Source organism: Gadus chalcogrammus, chromosome 8 (genome assembly GCF_026213295.1).
Source record: "Gadus chalcogrammus isolate NIFS_2021 chromosome 8, NIFS_Gcha_1.0, whole genome shotgun sequence".
In the NCBI taxonomy this organism is placed as follows: domain Eukaryota; kingdom Metazoa; phylum Chordata; class Actinopteri; order Gadiformes; family Gadidae; genus Gadus; species Gadus chalcogrammus.
This window is the reverse complement of record NC_079419.1, coordinates 15,167,864-15,189,551: the sequence shown is the minus strand read 5'-3', so window position 1 is coordinate 15,189,551 and position 21,688 is coordinate 15,167,864. Positions and strand designations below refer to the sequence as shown.

The following is a 21,688-nucleotide window of genomic DNA, read 5'->3' as shown; positions in this document are numbered from 1 at the left end:
GTAACATAACATAACATTTGGTTTGATAGTTATGACGAAGAGGGAACGCTCCGTTCACTTGCATGGACATTGGACTCATCTAGGCGAGTGACGTATGCGCGTATGGCGCGTATTGCGCGTATGTGACCATTTTTGACACAAAATGGTCAAGCAACATTTTACGCGCGTATCTCGCGTAAAAAGTACGCGAGATACGCGTCTGGTGTGGCCGCACCTTAAAACGTTGAAACTAGAACGAGGAGAAATCTTGGTTCCCATGCCTCTGTCGTCTGTAGTGTAATACCAGCTCCTGCCTCGGGTGGGTTCCTGAGGAGCAAGGGCGTGAGGTTGATGCCGGAGCGCGTCGCTCAGAGCACCGTGCGCAGCTGCAGCGTCATTGTGTTTGAATGAAGTTGCAACTAAACATAACATAGCCAACTCTGATCGCGCCCCGGAGGAGTCAGAAAAAGAAACGCCGTCAAGGAAACCAAGAGTTACAATATGCCAGTTTACACAGGTAGGACATAATTTGTACTATACGTATCCCCCAGCCATCTTGTAATTATAAGTACGAACCCATGCGTGCTGAACTGTATTGTTCACTTTTTCTTGTTAGCATGGCTAATGTTAGCTGACTAGGTCGATTTCAAGCTAGCACTTGTTAGCACTTTCTGACTTGCTAGCAATAGGCAAAAACCAAAGGGACTCCATGCCAGTCCTTCTAACGCTGTCATGGGATATAGATGCCTACGGGGTTTGCAGACTTTATCAATGATACACACACTCGCATGAGTTAGTTGACTAGTTGTTCATCCGCTCGATGAAGTCGACAGCCAGCTAGCTAGGCCATCACACCGGCGATCGCCTTCCTCCTTCGATAGCAACATGCTATGTAGCATCACGAAGCAAGCTAACAACTGTGTAGTACCTTAAGTTGATCACATATTTTTTTATGTAGTAACGTTAGTATAATTATTATTAAATCAATAACCTGGGATGAACAAGGGTACTTGTGATCACTCCCAGGGTGTACTGGGATCCCATCCGAGGACATCAGAGTAGCCGAACAGAAAGTAATAGTCATCCTGCCCCTGCGAGTTACTCTCTTAACTCAGTCTGGTGTTAATACGACAATGTACATATCAGTAAGGTTTAGTTACGGCTATATTGCTGACCTATCCTGGATCACTCAAACGTATACTATACGTCGTAAGGCCAGCAACAATACAACAACAACTGGTCGTGTGTCTTCTGCAAGTGTTCGCAATATGCTGTGTCATGTAGGCGCCCACAGGGGCAGCGTGTTGCTGTGTTTTCAGCCACGTTTCACCACAACTCACTAAAACACCACTCCTCTTTTGTGTCCGTTTCGTTCAGTCAATGTCAAATGGGGGAAGGAGAAGTTTGACGCTATCGAGCTGAATACAGAGGAGCCACCCATGGTTTTCAAGGCTCAGCTCTTTGCCCTGTCAGGAGTTCAGCCAGAAAGACAGAAAGTCATGGTGAAGGGAGGCACTCTGAAGGTAGCTACCAAAACAACACTCACCTCTCGGTGAGGTCACCAGTGACCAACAGTCTTCCACTTACAACATGCATTATGCCTTATAATTGTTAATAGCAGCTCATCATTGATTGCCCTGTTTTCATTTCAGGACGACGAGTGGGGAAACATCAAACTCAAGAATGTAAGTACAAATAATAGTGACACGGATAGAAGGGTGAATATTTGTGAATAATGTACATCTATGTAGCAAATCAAAGTCTTGTAACTATTGCAATTGGATGAAATTTGTGTACACATCTCTCGTTCCTAGGGAATGACCCTATTGATGATGGGCTCTGCAGAAGCCCTGCCTGAGGAGCCTGCTGTCAGGCCCATGTTTGTGGAGGACATGACTGAGGAGCAGCTGGCCTCAGCTGTAAGTCAGACTAGCCCACCTGCTTTGTTTATTGTCATTTGTCTTGGTTGTCATTAAGATGCTATTCAAAAACATTGAGGCAATAGATTATTTGTCAGGCGAAGCCGTGCCTGTAAAATGACTTTTTTAAAATTCTAAGTAAACGATTTTGCCTCTATTATATTGTGGTCCGTTGGACAAAATGCCTTCGTTATGGTTATTTTTCTTCTTAACATCTGGGCAGCTGACTTCAGAAAGCATGTGGTATTGTGATGCATAACTATAAAACAATCCTGAACACATAATATATATGTGTTCAGGAACATAATATATAATTGCCGTCAATATTTAATTATCTGATTCGATTTTGTATCATCTAGTTGACAAAATAATTCATTTCATTCAAATGTTATGCATTTAATTGTTATTGTGGAAAATATGGTTGCATAGAATATAGGTTTAGAACTTTATTTTGATCCCTCAAATAATCCCATATGGACCTAATCTCCTTCTCCCCTGGTTCTTTTAGATGGAGCTTCCTTGTGGGCTAACAAATTTGGGCAACACCTGCTACATGAACGCCACCGTGCAGTGCCTGCGCTCTGTGCCAGAGCTCAAATCTGCCCTCAAAAGGTAACATTATCTTGCTACTAAGAGTTTATGAGAAATAACCTGGCATGGTAAGTGAGTTTGAATCGTACATTTTGACAGCATACAGCAAACTTTGCCCACGGCCATGTCAAAACACACCTAGAATAAAATGATTGGACAAAGAATTCCACTGTTTTCACAATCCTCATCTATCCGGTTGATTGTCCATTAATCAACAGGTATGCCGGTGCTCTGAGGGGCTCAGGAGCCAACGCGTCCCAGTACATCACAGCAGGTACAAAGCAATCCCACATAAAGAAATGAAATGAGTGGAGCTCCAAAGCACCAATCTCTCATTTTGCTTAGCCTCACGCTGGAGCTGAACACGTGCTTGTGCCCCCCCAGCCATGCGTGACTTATACGAGACCATGGAGAAGACCTCCTCCAGCCTCCCGCCCATCATCCTGCTGCAGTTCCTCCACATGGCCTTCCCCCAGTTTGCTGAGAAGGGAGACCAGGGTCAGTACCTTCAGCAAGTAAGTGTCTCTCCACAGTGGTAGTGGTGCTACCTCCTCGCCGTTCACACAAATGGGCCTTATTGTTTTAGGAAGAACTTAAAAGAAAACTATCGACATCCAGGAAAATAGAAATTGGTCAGCGTCCTTAAACAGGGTTACAAAAAAAAAAAAAGAGCCATTTATGAATGTAGTTACCTCTTTATAAATCCTCTATTGCGGTGGTTGAGTCTCCAAATGCTTTTACTGGCCCATTCACAAAAACACTCATATCATGTTGCTTGCTTTAGCTCACGGATTTGAACGTGATGATGCTGTGATCCGAAGCAAATCCCAAGGAGCTGCTCTACTGCTGCTCGACTGATAGATCTATATATCTTAAATATTGGCCGATATTTTGATATCGGTCATTTTTCAGTCCCTAATATCGGCAGCCGCCCCTAAAATCAAGCATTGGTCGGGCTCTAAAAGGTTCATGCCGCTGGATGTTGTAAGCGTGCGAGGTCAAGCTGACGTGGTCCTCTGTTGTTCTGCAGGATGCCAATGAGTGCTGGCTGCAGATGGTGAGGGTCCTCCAGCAGAAACTGGAACCCCTGGAGCCAGAGACTCCCATGGAGGTGATCCTACTGTCCTTTATCTAATGTTCCCCACCTTAACCTCTTCACCACGCTAGGACTGGAGAAAGGACTGATGCGTGTGCTGGTTGCTGTGACTCTGTTTCTAGACTGAAGCTGAGGGTGGAGCTGTCGCGTCCACCACGAAGAAGAACTTCATCGACCAGTATTTCGGTGTGGAATTTGAAACCACGTATCCTTGCTGTCGTGTAGAGTCACAAATAAGACTTTCGATTAACATCTCAAGCTTTTTGATTTATTTGAGGCTGGTGATCTGGGGCTGGCGTGCTGTAGGCCCATGTTACACACAATTGGTAAATTCCAAAATGGCTTTATTCTTCCAAGAAATAATTAGACTGGGCAGCACCTGTTGGCATAAACTAGCATATCAAGGAGGTGTACACTACAAGTCTTTTTCACAGCGCTATCAAGAGTAGTTCTGCCCCAGCTCAACACATTGGAGGTCTTGTTAAAATAAATTCAGCCGACGCACTAGCTGGAAGTGTAACCCAGCACTCAAATTGAACTGAACTTCAAGGAAGACTTCAATTCTGGTGAACCCCTGGTTAACGCAGCTCCTTTCTTCTGATTGGCTCGCTGGGTGTGCAGGGCTTTAACGGCCTCCTTCCTTAACCCGTGGGCTCAGAATGAAATGCACAGAGGCTGAGGACGAGGAGGCCACCAAGGGCAAGGAGAGCCAGCTGCAGCTGAGCTGCTTCATCAACCAGGAGGTCAAGTACCTCGCCACGGGCCTCCGACTGGTACGCTGCAGTCCGCCACGCCGACACCACAGCCCACCGCAGACCTGTCTCCAAGGTGTCCCGTGTCTCAAGGCTGTTTTTTTTCTGTTTCCACCAGAGACTCCAAGAAGAAATCACAAAGATGTCCCCGTCTTTGGAAAGAAATGCCCTTTACATTAAATCGGTACGTTTCTTTGCCGCATATCGTTATGCGTTTCAATTGTCCTCAAGTGGCAGACAAATTGTTTTAGAAATGTGCAATGTAGACGGCGTTTTTCTTCACATACTTGATCCTGCCTTGTCTCCCTATTAGTCCAAACTGGGCCGTCTCCCTGCCTACCTGACCATTCAGATGGTCCGCTTTTTCTACAAAGAAAAGGAGTCTGTCAATGCCAAAGTCCTTAAGGTCAGTCCTGGTGGACCTTAAACGAGTCACCCACACCCAATTTAATTTCAGTTAATTAATGGCTGATTAGAAACATGGTCTGAAATTCTGAAATGCTGTTCTGTCTATTTTAAAGGATGTCAAGTTCCCCCTAATGCTGGACGTGTATGAGCTGTGCACATCAGAGGTCCAGAAGAAAATGGAGCCTATGAGGTCAAAGTTCAAGGTGGTGGATGACAAGAAGCTAGAGATGGCACAGAAGAAGGTACGCATTTACGAATGGACTAAAATGAAAGCTGTTGTCCCGCCTTAGTGCTTTTGAAGCCAAATGAGACCACTGCCCATCTCTAGGATAGGGTAATTACATTACACATACCATTAGAGCTGTGCGTTCAAATGATCAGTGATACTTTGTGGTTGCATGGGAACCATTGTAAATTCTTTGTCCTCAACCCATAAAGGTAACTTAAATATTGCTGATTCTGTGTTTCCTTCCCAGGTAGTGACGAAAACTGCTGTTGTGAAAGAAACCAAATACGAGGACGTCTCCTTCCCTGATGGTAGGCGGTTCTTTTGTTTTGTTGCCCGTCTACACATTTTGCCTGCACTGCTTGTCCAAAGCTTGAGTTGTGACGCCGGCTTGCTTGTTTCCTCCAGACCTGGGCTCCAACAACAGCGGCTACTACGACCTGCAGGCCGTGCTGACGCACCAGGGCCGCTCCAGCTCCTCCGGCCACTACGTGGGCTGGGTCAAGAGGAAAGAAGGTAACCCCTCAGCCAACGTTACACCGACCGCCAACATGACAGCAGGGCCCCGTTTCCCGATAGCAATGGATCCACGCTCGTACAATCATTCTCACGGTGGATCTTGTGATCCATCGTAAATTTCTTTAGAGCGTTTCCTGAAACTCCTCCTAACATGAACGCGCGTTCACTGCACTCAAGACGTTCGTAGGATTGTAACTGTCCACTGACACGGTGCTGAAATGGGCTCCGTAGGAGGGAGAGACGCAGGAATATCGCAGGAAAATGGGGTTAAAAATGTCTCCCCATCAAGGCCAACAGCAGAGCAGCATAAGAAAAGAATAGACTGCAATAATATAAATGTTAAAGATATTAAAACAGAATTGATTAGGCCTAGGACGACATATGCATCAGTCCTAATCCTGAATGCAGTGTGCGTAAATTTTTTCACGGCATTTTCCCCCCTGAAATAATTCCATATTAACAAAAATCAAAAATAGCTTGTGTGACACCTACATTTATCTTAATGTGCGGATTTCTGAAACGTGCTTTGCGCAGTAAAGAGAGCCGACTTTATCTGATTCCGCATGATGATCCACTTAGGCTTTCAGGGAACGGGGCCCAGTTCTGTATCAATGTCAACTTACTCCAAAACATAACGGGTTTGACCGCTCTACAGATGAGTGGGTGAAGTTTGATGACGACAAGGTGAGCGTGGTGTCTCCGGAGGATATTCTGCGGCTGTCCGGCGGGGGCGACTGGCACATAGCGTATGTGCTGCTGTACGGACCCCGGAAGCTGGAAATACTGGAAGAGGACGATTAACGTGGAGGAAACTGCAGAAGAGGACAAACCGATAGGACAACATCCAACACTTACAAAAATGCCATTTTGAAGCACTGTCTGCATAGATGTGCAATAAATCCAGGTGTCTTTAAAAGTTGATGACCTTAAAAATGTTTTTGCTTTGTTTTTTTTGTAACCCTTACAGAAGCTTGTAAAACAAAACGTCATCGAATGGCATTTCAAGTATATTAGTGGAGAATGGTTTTAAAAATGGACTCTTGCCTCTTTTCTTCATTTGGAAAATGTATTCTAAGTGGAGACCAGACGTAACTTCTTGACTGTCCGTCAGAGACTTGAAGTCTAGCTGTGCAGTTTCATTGTTTTTTACTTTCCAAAAGCCTTTGCCAAGGTGTTCATGACAAACAATATTCCTGTCGTAACTAATCAACTTGTACAGAAATATTGGGCCATACCGGCCTGCATTACACCTATGCTCTGACATTTGGTTTCCTGTTCTACCACCTGCCATGAGTAAGACGTAACCAATGCTCTGTAAGTTATTGACTGCTGACTTATCAAAGACTGTTGAAATTGTCCTTAAATCAAGCGTGTGACCTGAATGATTACAAATAAAAATCTGTTTATTAGAAAAACTTGCTTTATTCTCACGGTGCAAAAAAAAAAAAAACCCACTTGGGGGCAGGGCTCCAAGGACACAACATACAAAATTTAAACTATTGACTCAATAAAAAAAACATGTATGTTTTGGGCATGCTCTAACTATGCCTCGCTGAGGTTGTCTGCGATCTGAGTGAAGCTAGCTGCGTTGAGGGCAGAGACCAGGTTCTCCACTGTGGCCTGGGTCCCTTCTCGGTCCTGCCAGGCCACCAGCAGCAGCTTGGCCTGCATGTCCACATCCTCGCTGTCCGTCTCGATCTCCCGCAGCTCCGACGCCTTCATCTCCAGCTGCCCGGCCAAGGTCTTCCACTTGGCTCCCAGCTTGGCTGCAACGTCATCCATCTGCTGGTTGGACACCATCTTGCTCTGCATGCTGGGACCTGGGAGAGGGACAGAGTGTAATAACACGATAATCAACCCGAGGTCTGGCCTTGAGCCCTATTGGGGTTTAAACTATAATATATAACCTGGTCACAACCAGGCAGTAAAGATCAAGGATGCCAGAGAGCCACATTTAGGAAGTCGTAATAAAGAACAGGGGCATGCTAGTGACTCAAAGCTAACCAGGTCCTGCAGCCTAGCTGTAGGCTGCAGGACCTGGTGCCATGCATCCAACAAAGATCAGGGGCTTGTGGTGCAAGTCTTCCTAACATGGACGTCAGGTTTCTGGAACGTACTGTCATTGCTCTCCTTCAGAAGGTTGTCTCCGTTGTCGTCGTCGTCCTCCTCCCCGGTCTTGATCTCCTCTGAGGGGATGTCTTTCTACACGGGGAAAACAGTTGCAATGACAGCAGGTTAGGCAGTGGTGCACAGCCAGGTCCAACGGTGTACAATCATGGTAGACCCCATGAATACCTCTTGAAATGAACAGTCACAGTCAACTTAATGTAGGATCGCTGGAGCCCGAATTTCTACGCAATAGAAGACCTTCTGTTTCATTATGGTGATATTCTTCAGAAGAAAAACAGTATAAAAAGTAAGCATAAAAAGCTTCAAAAATATACTTTATTTCTTCATGGAATAGTTTTCACTGGGTTGATTTAAAACCTTTACAGACACTTTATTTTACTGTTTACTAGTACTGGCTGCCTCTTTGTCCACAATAGCAAACATCGACAAATAGGAAGCGAAAGAAAGTTGGCTCTGCTCACCAAAATATTGGATCATTAATCCAAAATCGGATTTGTGAGACTACATTGAGCAAAAAGAAACAAACAAACAATCCACGGCCAACACTTACGGGCAGCTCTTTGGCCAGCTTGCTGACCATGCTGTCGAGGTAGTCCGCCAGGCTCTTGAACTTCTGATTGGTGGGCTGGAAGAAGTGAGGACTCCGTCTGGACAGGAGCCTCAGAGCCCGCCAGCCATAGTTGGAGTTCCGTACGACCCTGGGGAAATGGCGGGAAAGAAAAGCACACAATAAACGTACCGTTTGAGGAGTAAACTTTAAATCTGATATATATTTAAAACACAGGACGGGTTTAATGGCCCACACGCACTTGTACTCATCCTCCACCATGTTGGTTGGGTCCGCCTGTTCGATGGCTTCTGCAAAGAACTCGTCGAGCGACGGCATGAACTCCCTGTTTGAGAAACAGAAGATGCATAGGATTCAAGTAAATATACACAACATGGTGACAATTATAGCATCCTGATAAAATTTACTTATTTCAATTCTGTTCAAAGCTCAGACCTGTCATCAGACTTGCAAGCCTCCATGTTGTCAGCGTGCAGGTTCCACAGCCTGGTCAGCTCGTCACTATAGCAACACAAATCACGACGGTTCATGTGAGGAGAGGACCACCGTCTCAATCCTTACATTGTGAAAACATTGTCATGTCAGTGCGCCATGCGTCCGTGCGCCGCTCTGTTGAGAGCTCCTTACTTTCCCATGAAGAGCTTTCGGTCGGGGCCTTTCCCGAGGAAGTCCTCCGGTGCCTGCCTCTTCCTGACGGGCCTCTTGGGTTTGTCGTCCACCACCCTGGGGACGAGAGATCAGTGTTTACAACCCCCATCCGTTGGTTTGTTGATTCGACGGACCAGTGGCAGGATAAGGTTGTGCCACCTCTCTTTGACGAAGCTGGGACATCCCTCGTTCTTCCAGCCGTTCCAGTTCTCCTCGGTGTTGAGGATGTGCTGTAGGGGCGCAGCCAGGGGGAGACGGGGTTTAGAGGACAGCGGGAGAGCGTGTGGAAAGGGAGACCGGCCAGGGTCATGGTGCTTATGTCTAGCCACTCACCTCCACCATGGCACTGAACTTCTCACCCTCGGGAGGGATCTCCTTCAAGAGCTGTAGGAATTCAGAATGGATGAATCAATGGTCGTCGAATGAAAAATACGAAAAAGATAATTCATACTTTTTTTTTTGAGTTTGATAACATGATGTATTTATTCAGCATTTTTTATAAATAAAAGTATATCAAAAACACGATTATATTAATTTTGTGATCGTTTGAGCTAAAATCGCAATCGAGATCGAAATTGTATTAATCGCCCAGCCCTAACAAATATAGAAACATTTAGATTACTCTGCGTTGTATTTTTCCACAGGTCTTTTCTATGGGATGAGAATAATGAGACTAACCTGGTGGACCAGCTTGGTGGTCTCCTCGATCCACACTGTCTGGTCATCATTGAGAATGTAGTTGGAGCTGCAGATGGAGAAGGGATCAGTGTCTGTTTCTCACTCTACTCCGTCCATCTCCACCGCTTCCAGAGCCAGCCTTACCTCTTGAACTTGACCTGGCCCTTGAGGTACTGGAAGAGGATGAGGTACTGCAGGAGGATGTGCCTCCGGAAGTTGCTGTCGCTGAGCTGCAGGTCCATCAGCTGGGAGGCAAGAGGAGAAGCAAAGTCAGAACATGACCATAGAAAATATACCCCTCATAAACATAATACAGAAATTACGGAAACTAGCAAACACTGCAACAGCTTGTTTGCATGGTGTAGGATTTAGACCTTTTTACTAATGTTACATTGCAATTTATAAAAATCACTTATAAAATAAGTGTTTTAAATAAACTATTTTCAGAGATGAGAATAATAATAAATTAGCTGTAACGTGTAAATGACTTCAATTGCTAAACATAATCAAAACGTCCCACATAGCCCTCCTACTCAACCCACATGCCCTTCTTTTTGGAGAACAGTCCACTAATCCCACCTTCTCACTGGTGAGGAACTTGGCGAAGTAGACGTGTTCTCCGGCGGAAGTCCTCAGCTCCTCCAGCTTCCGTTTAGAGGCCTGCATGTCGTCCAGCTTGAAGCTCTTGAACACTGCCAGGGTCTCGTCCGAGTACTGCGCAGGAGGAACAACCTTAATACCAGCTTTTCCATCCGATTGAAAAAGGACTCAACATTCAGGTGTGGGATGGACAGCGGGGCAGCTGTACCTTGAGGAAGGTCATCCAGGAGAACTTTTCGTAGCACTGCAAGGGGTTCCTGAAGTAGTCCTGTAACGTCCAGAACTTCCGGTACAAGTTGTAATCGATGGGGATGGAGCTGTAGGATACACAACGCGGTGTGTTCAGCCAAAGGATCAGCCGTCTTGGTCAGAGTAACAGCGTGATGGCGCCTGTGATCACTTACCAGGTGGCAGGGACCTCTTCCTCGCCCATCTCCCCCTCCTCCACCTCCATGCCATCTTCCTTTTCCTCAGTGTGCTTCAGAGGACAACGTAACATCAGACACCAGTTGATTCATAAATACATGACGACTGAGGGTGCCGCTACAGCTGAGAAATGATCACCTTAATACTACATTGATAATGTAACGATATTAAGGTTCACACCCATCTACACTGTACAGCCGTTTGAAAAGCCATCATTAGAAATGTGTGGCTATTGAATCCAAGCACGTCAGGTTATTCAAAGTATATTCAGTTAGTTTTAGTTTCGTACAATAGTTTCAAAACAACTCTTTAGCTGTATCCTCCACAAGATTAATAAACCAAAGACCATAGGCATCATTGCATACCTTCTGCCCGAGTGTACTCTCCTGTTCATTCTTGTTGAACACTGTGATGTTCTCAAGGTTGAACTGGCTCTGGAGATTAAGACCTTCAAAACAGGATTGGTTTGAATTTATATTAAGACACGCAAAACAAATGACTAGGTTTTCCATTTCAGTGGCATTATACATTGAATAGTGTTTAATATCGAATAGGTGATGACCCATGAGCCACACCGAATCTCACCTGATTTCTCAGACAGTGGAAAGAGGCGTGCTAGGAAGAGCTGGATCCGCCCACAGAACACGGTGTTCTGGGATTTAGACAGCCGTCTCAGGAGATCTGGCCCCAGGGAGAGAGGGGTGTCATCCACAGCCACCATCACAGTAGCATTACAGAGCGGACCTCTCCTGTGATCAGAGCACCAGTACAATAATAGCCTCTCCAGCCTTACCGTTACACATCCGCAACAAGTAGTTCTTCCCTGCAGAGTAAAACGTGCTCTGAAGGGAAGAGAGGAAACAGACATGATAACGTTAAATAAAAACAAAATGCTTTAAAAGACAAAAAGGTCCGCTTAGATGCTGTGAGAGGAAACAACATACCGACTTCCAGGTGGAAACATTTTCCTCCACAAATGAGAATATCTTGTCACACTGATCGAGGGGAAGGCAGTCAAGCACATCTCCCAGTAAGAGGAATGGGGTCGTGGCAGAGCAAATCCCTATGAGGGTCATATGATCAAACACATTAATTCATAAAGGAAGTATGGACGATTTGTTGATGTGGTGATGATCAGTTTAGGCCAAGACTGGCAAGATCCTGTACCGACCTTCTGTTACGGCCTCGATGCTAATATAGATGAGTGCCAGGTACTCATCACAGCTTGCCTTCTGTTCAACCTGATAATGTAATGTGAATATTCATTAAAATATTCTAAGGCACATGACAAAGATGGACCAAGCAAATCAATACATGTGTACTTACAATCTGATCCCCGAGGACACCCCTTAAAGACTGGTCAAGTGTGGTTTTCTTTTCCGCCTCGCTGCAAAAATGGTAAGAGATTAAATGAAGTTTCACCACGTTCATCAATAAACGTTTGTTTTATTAGGACCGGTGCGCATGTTGTAGAAAACGCTCAACGTGCCATCTAGCTGGCGCGTTGTACTTACTTCCCAGTAATTTGGTTGAAGGCATTGATCAAGGGCTTGCTGGTCCTCCCTGCCAGAGCACTTACAGCCGACGCCTGGGTGGCAGAAAATGGGATTAGTATAAATGGGAGAAACTAACATGACTGTAACTTGATAGGAGAGTAAACAATGCTAACTGTGAGAGCTAGTGTGCATTTGTCTTTTAACATCACCGCTATAAATTAGACATCAATACATCTATAATTTATACAAATCGAGCAGTAAACACGACAGTTTAGTAATTTACGTTTCTCACCGCAAATTTGTCTTTAGCATCGATAAAATTGTACAAGGACGTAGTCATCTTTGCACAACAATGTTTGTTAGTGCATTCACACGACCAACCAACTACTTCCGGGGACTTCCGGTTAGCTCCGGAACTCATTCATACTCACTGTTTACCATAAAACAATATACAAAGAATAACGTCGCTTCAAAATACATATTACTTTAAACATTATAGAATTAAATCTGGTTTCGATAAATAATATATTAGTCAACAAATGGCTTTAGTTGAGTGGAGCACTTATTCTCCCTCTTGCCCAGTTGATGGCGATGTTGTACACTATTTGTGCATTTAGAATATTGGAAACTAAACCATCTTTGTAGTTGAAGTTAAGCCTATATATCATCAGGAAACATTATATACACCTTCTCTTTTCATGCATTTAAATCCATATAATATTTCTTTCATTTCACTTGCTGGGGTTATATTTAATTTTGATGCACGTTGTTGTGGCTTATTTAATCAAACCACCCACCATCTATATATATTTGTGGACAAGAAGTTTATTGAATATGTCTTAGAAAGTGATGAAACACAGGATGGGAGAGAATGTGATGAGTTACAAGGACCATGAACCAGTGGAGTAAGTTTAAGATGACAGGCAGAAGATTAAAAAGGGGAGTAGGGTTGAAGTTCAATTTAAAACACGTATTTCTTCGTTAGATCTTTAGATGGATCCACCACAGAGACGGCTGGTTTTATTGTGTGTGTTGTAACTGACCTCCCACATGAAAAAATTCTATAGTTTACTATAGTAAATAAACTATAGTATACCCTATATATACTATAGTAAATATTGTAGTGTTTTTGAACCTTACTATAGTAGTTTTACTACAGTAAACTATAGTATACTACAGAAAATTCTATAGTTTACTATAGTAAATAAACTATAGTACACCCTATATATACTATAGTAAATATTGTAGTGTTTTTGAACCTTACTATAGTAGTTTTACTACAGTAAACTATAGTATACTACAGACAATTCTATAGTTTACTATAGTAAATAAACTATAGTACACCCTATATATACTATAGTAAATATTGTAGTGTTTTTGAACCTTACTATAGTAGTTTTACTACAGTAAACTATAGTATACTACAGAAAACTGCAGTTTTATTACTACAGTATACCACATATATACTACTACAGTAAACTATAGTATTCTACAGAAATTACTATAGTAAATCCCACACTATATTGTATATATAGTATACTATAGTAATATATAGTATACTGTAGTAAATGCTGTAGTAAACTATAGTATTTTTTCCCCTGGGCTCCCTGCTCAGAAAAGTGAACATGATCAGCGGAAGGTGAAGATGCATTCACTGAACTAACATGAATCACATAATTTGTATAAATAAGCAGATAAAGATGCAAACTTAGTAGACTTATAATACTATATTATAAAATTACCATTTATTATAAATAAAATTGTTAACCCAGGGTTCATGGTCAGGCCAGATCCATTTTCGGTTGATGGTCTTCTACTAATAAAATATAGAAATCTAATACAGATAGTAGCACATGGACAAGGCTTCTAAACAACTTGTGGAGTAATCAGATTGGATAATCAGAGAGGATTCTTACACAAATGACTGAAAAGACCAAAAAAAAAGAGCCATTGTCTGTGTTTCACAAAAGGACCAACTTAAAAAACAAGAACCACAAACAATGCTTTGACCTTCAAGGTTAAGCATACAAAAGGAAGGAGATTATTAGATAGGCCTTTCCCGTGACATGCTCTGAAAGATTGAAGCAGGCATCAACCAGTGTGGCTGCGTGTAACGCAGAGAAGACAGCGGCGCGCCTGCTGCCTGCACCATCCCTCTATGCCTCATTTGATTTAGGGCCCAAAATGCACAATGCTTTTTGTATGACGCACAGAAGCACTGCATTATTCACTGGCAATGCTGTACACCATAACACTTCTTACCGGAAGAGTGGGAAACAGCACGTTGGAGGCAAGTTCTGTTTTATGATAAAGAAAACATGTTTTTAATGGAAAACCAGTAGGTCTGACGTCTGACTGTATAAGCAAGCAGAGAAGAAGCAACAACCGTCTAACTGAATTTAAACTCTGTTTATTCCTTTTTCCTTTGCTGAGTCAAGGCTATCAAGCATCATCATATTATATTCCCTCCATGAAATATAAATGGCCCTGTTGACATTCAGTTTTCTTTCTTAACTAAATCTTTTTCCACAAATATTTGTGTGCGGCATTATAAGAGATTTGAACTTGAGAACCTCAACATAAATGTCATAGGAGAATTGCCTTTAGCTGAATTTTCTTTAGCTGAACCCATTAGCAGTGTTACCCGTGGGGAGCAAACCATCTCAAGTCCATGTTAATGAATCTTCAGCTGTGTGGGCTGGTTCCATTTAATGATTAGCACAGGCGCGGCGACGATTAAATAGCAATAGAACATTCAAAAGGTTGAGCAGGGGCCCCGTGCATTCCTCAAAAAGTGATTGTAGCCATTTTGTCACGCAGCCAGAAAGGAAATAGCCCGAATCCCATCTTATTCTATTATTATATTCCTTATTCTGCTAGACAACATTTGTTTATTTTTTCATGGCCAATTAATTGGTTTACATCCTCTTGCTGGGCCTTTGTCTTTCGCGATGTTTGGGACAGTCGCCAAATCCCATTATTAAACAGCCACTGCCAAGGTCACCAGGGTCCAAACTTAGACTTGGTGTAGACGGACACTGTCTCCAGCGTAAAATGAGCATCACAAAATGAATCATATTGGTATGGTCCATAAACTGAAAAAACATACATTATTTCATACTTTATATAATAACGAGAATGTATGATGCATAAAAAGTGATTTAAAACAATATGTAATAACTTCTAACATTTCACATTGCAGCTTGTGCTTAGTCATTTACCTATACATGTAGGCTGTCAAGAACATCTTTATTATATTTGGAGAACACCATCAGTCTCTGGATAGATCATTCGATATGATCATTGTTATTATACTACATTACATCAGGCCATAAAGCTATATGAACATGTTCCATGAGCCCTTTTTTTTGGGGTCATGTTCTAAACATCCCATCTCCTATATGCATCTGCCTCAGAGGTCCGCTATGCACCTTCTACGGTTCCAACAGCCTTCTTATCATGCATTTACAGAACAGGAGGGAGAGTTTATACTTTGGCTGCACCTTGCGTGGCATCCCCCCCAGATCCTGCTGAGTGACAGTGTTATCAGTGGCCGACTGCTGCACGGCACCACAGCGAGACCACTCACTATGCCTGAAACCTCACTCTCTCCAACTGCCAGTGCTGCTGCAATTCAAACCCCTGAGAGGCAAGAAGAGTAAATGGAGAAAACCTTTCCCAAATTGTAGTCAAAAAACTTCAGACGATGGGAAATGCTCAATGGGAATTTAATTACTGCAACCCCATTGCCCAATAAGATGCATGTACTTGATGCGTCCTCAGGCCGCCATTTGCCATTGACTTGGCAACATCACATGTAGTCATGTGATGTGCCTCCATGTTTCAGACGAACAGGCTTAGAAGTCCCAGAGCCCCTCGTCCCATCAATGTGTCGTGGGGCGCTGCCACTCGTTGTCTAAAAAGGTGCCCAGGCTTCTTTGGTGGGGCTGAGCAGTCTAGCAGATGGCTGCGTGACCCCTGCTCTCAACGTCTCCACCCACAACACCTACATGACAACAAGACGCTTTAAATCGTCACGCCATCCCGTCGGCCTTCTACACAGACACCGTTAGTCCAACGGATAAGCAACGCATAATCCAGTGATCATCAAAGCTCATTTGTATAATGGCTGGCACAAAGGATATAGCTGGATTGATACCACATCTTGTGTAGCTGATCTGTTAACAACATGAAAGAAAAGGAAGGAAAATAGATCATATTTAAACATGTAACGCAGCCAAAACAGAACACTGCAATGGGTCCAAGATAACATTGTCACCAAATTGAACTATGCATTTGTATGCATATCGCATACAGATGCAATTTGCTATAGCAAATTCTCAGTCAGATTTGACATTCAGAAAAATCAACAGTACTTCTTCGAAGTATGCACTCTCAGAAATGAAAGTCAATAAATATTCAAATTAAGAGATACAATTTAAAAAAAGACAGTCAATAGCAATCTGGCATGAATAATCAACTTGTAAATACTTCAATTCAATGCATGTCCTTAGAGGAAACTGTTTGCCACCCCACCTCTCATCTGCCAAGTAGCTCCAGTACAAGTAAATGAAGGTGCACGCAGAATACTAAATTGCAGAAAGTGGCTTTCATAGGCTCATGTGACAGCTAACCAGAAACTCAACAGCCCAACTAATGTGACCCAGGCACTGAGCTAATGTAGCAATGGACAGGCCAAAAATAAGCTCAGTCCCATTTCAGCTCCTGGTCGGGTTTGGTGTCATTTGGGTTTCCGATGGCAGCAGAAGATGGCCATTCCTGGAATCTCAGCCAGAACAGCCCGCAAATAGGCAGGCAGACGCTTTGATTTCAGATTTGTTTAACTGCATGTCCAAGCCTAGACCGTTCACAAAGCAGGGCCTCAAAGCAGGCCTCTTCTACAGCACAACGAAGGCACGCACGCACACACACACACACACACACACGCACACACACACACATGCGTGCACACACGCCAATTGGACAATGATGAGGAGTGAAGTGAACACCTTCTCCAACGGAGGGCCTCAAACGAATCAGTCTTATTGGAAACAGCTGAGAGTCACAACGTCTGATGAGCACTGAGGAGCATCGACCCACATAACTCTCTAATTCTGCCTCTTTCATTATCTCTCGTTCCCCCTTTCCTTCATTCTCCCCCTCTCTCTCTCTCCCTCCATTTCATATCGTGGATCATTTCCTAATATTGCTTTATTGATTATAGAAACATGTTTATCAAAGGCCTGGTAAAAGGACAGATAGAGAGGGAGAGAGAGAGAGAGAGAGAGAGAGAGAGAGAGAGAGAGAGAGAGAGAGAGAGAGAGAGAGAGAGAGAGAGAGGAGAGAGAGAGAGAGAGAGAGAGAGAGAGAGAGAGAGAGCCCACCCAGAAGCAATATTGTTTATTGTGAAAGAAGGATCCATTCTCAAAAGCACCGCTGTTGCTCTACAAAGCCATTCCACTGAGGCGGTGGAATGGTGAAAGGCAGTGTCTGACCCTCACCCCAGTGTGAGGGTCAGACACACAGAGGCGTTGCCTGGAAGTCACCCTCAGGATTTTGTGTTCTCTTTGAAAATTATTGATTATGGAGACATATATATGGGATATATGAGATATATTTGGTCTGGTAAAAACACGTTATGCAGGTTACGCTACAGGATAATAAGCCAGATTTGGTGCCTGGTTTCACACTTTCGACTATGTTCAGCAAATACCCTGGTTTTCTCATGCATGCATGATTTGTTTTTGCCAGATTATCCTGTGGTGTGGGGTATGTTGATATGCTCTTTAACAATTGGGGCCACACCGATAAAAAAAAGGTTTTTTTTAGTGTCACGTGGGAACGACGATTTACACTAAAGTTATGATTTGATTACGAGAGATTTACGAATTTCGTAAATGGAGACACAGTTGTTGTGGAATGGACTCTGTTGGTGTACGTTGGTGCTCCACTGCCTCAGCATGTGTATTTATTTACTCCATTGTGCACAGACACACAGAGGCGTTTGACCCTGTGGTAAGCCTCAGTTATGTTTAGTTGTGAGGGGAAATGGGGCCTGTTTATATTCACAGATCCCACAGACCCTACCATGTCCTCCTAACCCCCCCCACCACCATCACCCCGCCTCCTCTTGCGTATTTGTGCCTCCAATGGTCCATTGATAAATAATACATATAGGATAAAATATTGATAAAGACTACATAAAGTAGCTTGCTGTCTGTGCTCATTGTTAAATGTTGCTGAACATATTAACAGGGAACTTTGAATAACTAAGAAGAGGTAAAAGAACAAGAGTTAACAAAAAGTGCTTTATTTACTTACAAAAGTGATAAACAATCCAGTGTATACACATCACACATGCACATTTAAAAATAAAATGTCTTACATTGACTGGTATTTTAGAATCTGTATACAAACACAAGGCTCCACAAAGGAAACACAAGAGAATAAAAAAGGGTGTGGTTACAATAAAAACAAGTCAGTAAAGAAATAAGACATTTGACCCACTGGCAGGAAAAAAAATCCTCCTTGTTGCAAAGTATAAAATACAAAGTAAAAGGAAATGCAGTTTTTTTTGCAAAGAGCTATTTTGTTCTGTACAAGAGTATCGACAGGTTTCCATATGGCACCAGGACCCCGACTAAGCAGGGGCACCGGGGGTGCGGCCCCTGTAACACTATTTAGAAGACATCTCCAGGGACGAGGGGCCCTCGGCTCCGTTCACATCGTAGTCCCCCACGGGGCCGCTGACTATCACCTTCAGGCGCTCGGGGAAGTCTTCGAGTTTGGGCGCCAGCAGGAAGTCGTAGGAGAGAGCGGCGACCACGCCCCCACACATGGGCCCCACCCAGTACACCTGCAACAACAACAACAACAACGATGAGGAGGATGATGATGATGATGATGATGATGATGATGATGATGATGATGATGATGATGATGATGATGATGATGATGATGCTGATGATGATGATGGTGATGCTGAAGGCTCGGGTAAAAAAAAAAATATATATACATGTTTTCGACATGTGACATTTCACATGTTGATCCTCATCTTCGCAGGATGAGGATCAACATGTGAAATATCACATGGCGAAATCATTTGGTTTCTTTGTCCGTTAATCAAGACACAATGAGATAAGAACGGGTGACACAGCGATAAGCGGTCTCTCTTTATCTCACGGTCCATTGTCGCCCGGGTGGGTGGAGATAAAGCATATCTCCACCCACCCCACTGTTACGTGTGGCCGTAACAGTGGGGCCGATTTGATATTAACTTCTCAGATATGACAGAAAAAGGTGCGATGGAGGTATTGGAATCATTTAGGCCCCGCATACAATAAATACACACCGTCCATGAAGGAAAAAGCAGAGAAAGAAGAATGCTAGGTATGTGCTGGTATCCGCTCGGCCCAGTGAACCCCTGCGGCCCCTGACTTACCCAGTGGTTTGTGAAATCGTTCATGATCAAAGCGGGTCCGAAGGAGCGTGCAGGGTTGATGCCGCAGCCTGTGTAGCTAATCTGTAGGTCCACCCATCACAAGAGACACAGCGTGAGGCACCATTAGCGTGGGCGGGGGGAGATGAACAAGGAATGGCATTAGCAAGATGTATGGATGGACAGAGACAATGAGACGTGTTGGAATCGATCAATCAACGAGATGAGGAGAAACCACATCAAAGAGAGCGGAGCTCTTTGTCGTAGAGCCCATCATGCCTACGTTTTTTTCCCCTCGAAGGGCCAAATACACAAAACAAAGACAAAAAAATACACCAAGGAAAAACAACTTACAGCTGCCAAGTGTCCCAGGCAGACCGAGAGGCCAATGGCCAGGGGTGCAGAGCCGGTGACATCACGACGGCGTTTATCAGTGACTGCAATGACACACAGCACCAGCTGGAAGGTGGCCAGGAGCTCGATGCCAACGCCTTGACCCGGGGTGACACCGCTGAGCTGTGAGAGGGAAGAAGAGGAAGAGGAGGGAGGGGACGGGAGGAGGAGGAGACCAGAGGGAGGGAATCCATAACAGTCATTCTCTTTTGATGCCAGAGGTTTCCACATAATCCCATGACAGCAATATGGTTTAGAGATTCCTTAAAGCCAGATTACACATTCATATTTTTTTTCTTTGCATGACTGGATCAATGTAAGCCGTCCTGACCCGCTGCAATGGGCTATGTATCGCCTCATCTGGTCGGTTGAGTCAGTATGTCACATTTAACGGTCAATGCACAAGTGGGCAGTGAAGGAAAGTGTTGCCCGCGTCCAAACTAAACACATGAGCACACACCACAACACGAGTCACTGTGCTGAACTAACAAGTCCTCCTGATGGGCTATTCTCTTTCTAGAGGCGTCGTTCAACAGGTGACCCATTGCGGGAAGCACCACTGCCTTCCAGTTGACCAATATTGTAATGTGTGTTTATAAACTTCAAAGAACATTTTATCAGTACAGTGAACACACACTCCCCCCCCCCCCCGCCCTCTCCCCGTCCCTCCACACAGACACACACACACAGACACACAGGCACACGCAGACTCACACACACACACACACACACACACACACACACACACACACACACACACACACACACACACACACACACACACACACACACACACACACACACACACACACACACACACACACACACACACACACTAACACAAACAGCACAGCCCTCAGAGACAGCCCTCAGACAAACTGCCCACTTTTTTCCACACAGCAAGTGAAAGGATTCAAACCATCCCAATCCCCTTGTGCTGTCCAAAACAAACAAGAAGCAGTATTCTAACAAGAATTGTGTGACTCACGGCATTGACCCCCAGCGCAGCGTTACCGTCCGGTCGTACTCCGTACACGATGCCGCTGGCCAGAGCCGAGCCCAACATCTGGGCCACGATGTACATGAGGGCCTTGAAGGCACTGATCTGGCAGCTGACCAGCATACCCAGGGTCACGGCCGGGTTCAGGTGGGCCCCGCTGATGTGCCCCAGGCTCTGGGCCAGGGTGGCGATGGCCAGACCGAAGGCCAGGGCCACCTTCACCTCCTGGTCGGGGGCGGTGTTGTTGGAGTTGCCGATGGCGGTGGTGATGCTGAGGAAGATGAAGAGGGTCATGCCGACCAGCTCGGCCAGCACGGCCCTCCAGAACGCCTTGCTCTTGAACTCCCTCATGGCGGCTGTGTTGGCGGGGTCTGTCTGTGTGTCCTGTCGGTTCCTGGCTTGGCTTGACGTGAGGCCCTCGGTGGTGCGAGCTGTGTGTGTTCCCCAACGGCTGCGACGGGCTGCATATATATAAGGCTGGGACTGATAATGTTTAGAAGGGGCGGAGCTACAAAAAGTGAAAGGGAAGGCTATGCTGAATTAATGAGAAGCCCAAAAGGCCTGTCTCGCATTCTCCTCTCTCTCTATTCTCTGCCCTCCCTCCCTCCCTCCCTCCCTCCCTCCCTCCCTCCTCCTCCCCCAGTCCCTCTCCCAGCACCTCCCCATTCAGCCCGTGCTCTTTGGACTTCTCTGTGAGTTTGTTTTCTAGTCGTAGTAGTAGTAGTATTGGCAGTGTTGGTTTAGAACCACATGCTCCCAGGGGTAACCTTCCCATCCTCCAGAATGGGAACAAGTGAATGGTCATGGGTTATCGTGCCAGC

The 21,688-nt window shown here is 44.6% G+C and overlaps 3 protein-coding genes across 3 annotated transcripts; 1 reads left to right on the top strand and 2 right to left on the bottom strand.

The window, feature by feature from the left end:
• Positions 1-251: 251 nt before the first annotated feature.
• On the top strand, positions 252-6,912 carry usp14 (ubiquitin specific peptidase 14 (tRNA-guanine transglycosylase)). The gene is made up of 16 exons (XM_056596860.1): positions 252-496; positions 1,357-1,502; positions 1,632-1,664; positions 1,794-1,898; positions 2,407-2,510; positions 2,708-2,763; positions 2,874-3,004; positions 3,520-3,600; positions 3,708-3,790; positions 4,244-4,358; positions 4,456-4,521; positions 4,651-4,743; positions 4,859-4,987; positions 5,222-5,282; positions 5,380-5,487; positions 6,146-6,912. The coding sequence occupies exons 1-16, from the start codon at positions 481-483 to the stop codon at positions 6,289-6,291; spliced, it is 1,473 nt and encodes a 490-aa protein (XP_056452835.1). The 5' UTR covers positions 252-480; the 3' UTR covers positions 6,292-6,912.
• On the bottom strand, positions 6,879-12,434 carry thoc1 (THO complex 1). Its single transcript, XM_056596859.1, has 21 exons — positions 12,329-12,434; positions 12,055-12,128; positions 11,867-11,927; positions 11,712-11,781; positions 11,485-11,603; positions 11,334-11,382; positions 11,126-11,221; positions 10,906-10,988; positions 10,519-10,592; positions 10,323-10,431; positions 10,094-10,228; positions 9,659-9,759; positions 9,515-9,581; positions 9,170-9,220; positions 8,996-9,066; positions 8,816-8,911; positions 8,624-8,689; positions 8,430-8,513; positions 8,171-8,318; positions 7,608-7,692; positions 6,879-7,310 (listed from the first exon to the last, which is right to left on the bottom strand). The coding sequence occupies exons 1-21, from the start codon at positions 12,374-12,376 to the stop codon at positions 7,033-7,035; spliced, it is 1,965 nt and encodes a 654-aa protein (XP_056452834.1). The 5' UTR covers positions 12,377-12,434; the 3' UTR covers positions 6,879-7,032.
• Positions 12,435-18,314: 5,880 nt separating this feature from the next.
• LOC130388137 (aquaporin-1-like) lies at positions 18,315-21,306 on the bottom strand. Its single transcript, XM_056597493.1, has 4 exons — positions 20,856-21,306; positions 19,829-19,990; positions 19,478-19,558; positions 18,315-18,892 (listed from the first exon to the last, which is right to left on the bottom strand). Exons 1-4 carry the CDS (start codon positions 21,216-21,218, stop codon positions 18,713-18,715), a joined length of 786 nt encoding a protein of 261 aa, XP_056453468.1. The 5' UTR covers positions 21,219-21,306; the 3' UTR covers positions 18,315-18,712.
• Between the last annotated feature and the right edge of the window lie 382 nt (positions 21,307-21,688).

What these genes read in the sequence shown, in the direction of transcription:
- thoc1 (XM_056596859.1), bottom strand. Translation starts at nt 12,376, where the DNA reads ATGACTACGTCCTTGTACAATTTTATCGATGCTAAAGACAAATTTGCG. An exon ending in CCTGGATGACCTTCCTCAAG is followed by an intron (nt 10,229 to 10,322) that starts GTACAGCTGCCC and finishes CCTCCTGCGCAG; the next exon opens with TACTCGGACGAGACCCTGGC. An exon ending in ATGGTGGAGGATGAGTACAA is followed by an intron (nt 8,319 to 8,429) that starts GTGCGTGTGGGC and finishes CCATTTCCCCAG; the next exon opens with GGTCGTACGGAACTCCAACT.
- usp14 (XM_056596860.1), top strand. An exon ending in GTCCCAGTACATCACAGCAG is followed by an intron (nt 2,764 to 2,873) that starts GTACAAAGCAAT and finishes GTGCCCCCCCAG; the next exon opens with CCATGCGTGACTTATACGAG. An exon ending in TAGAGATGGCACAGAAGAAG is followed by an intron (nt 4,988 to 5,221) that starts GTACGCATTTAC and finishes TTTCCTTCCCAG; the next exon opens with GTAGTGACGAAAACTGCTGT.
- LOC130388137 (XM_056597493.1), bottom strand. Translation starts at nt 21,218, where the DNA reads ATGAGGGAGTTCAAGAGCAAGGCGTTCTGGAGGGCCGTGCTGGCCGAG. An exon ending in GCCTGGGACACTTGGCAGCT is followed by an intron (nt 19,559 to 19,828) that starts GTAAGTTGTTTT and finishes GTGGACCTACAG; the next exon opens with ATTAGCTACACAGGCTGCGG. An exon ending in ACGATTTCACAAACCACTGG is followed by an intron (nt 18,893 to 19,477) that starts GTAAGTCAGGGG and finishes TTGTTGTTGCAG; the next exon opens with GTGTACTGGGTGGGGCCCAT.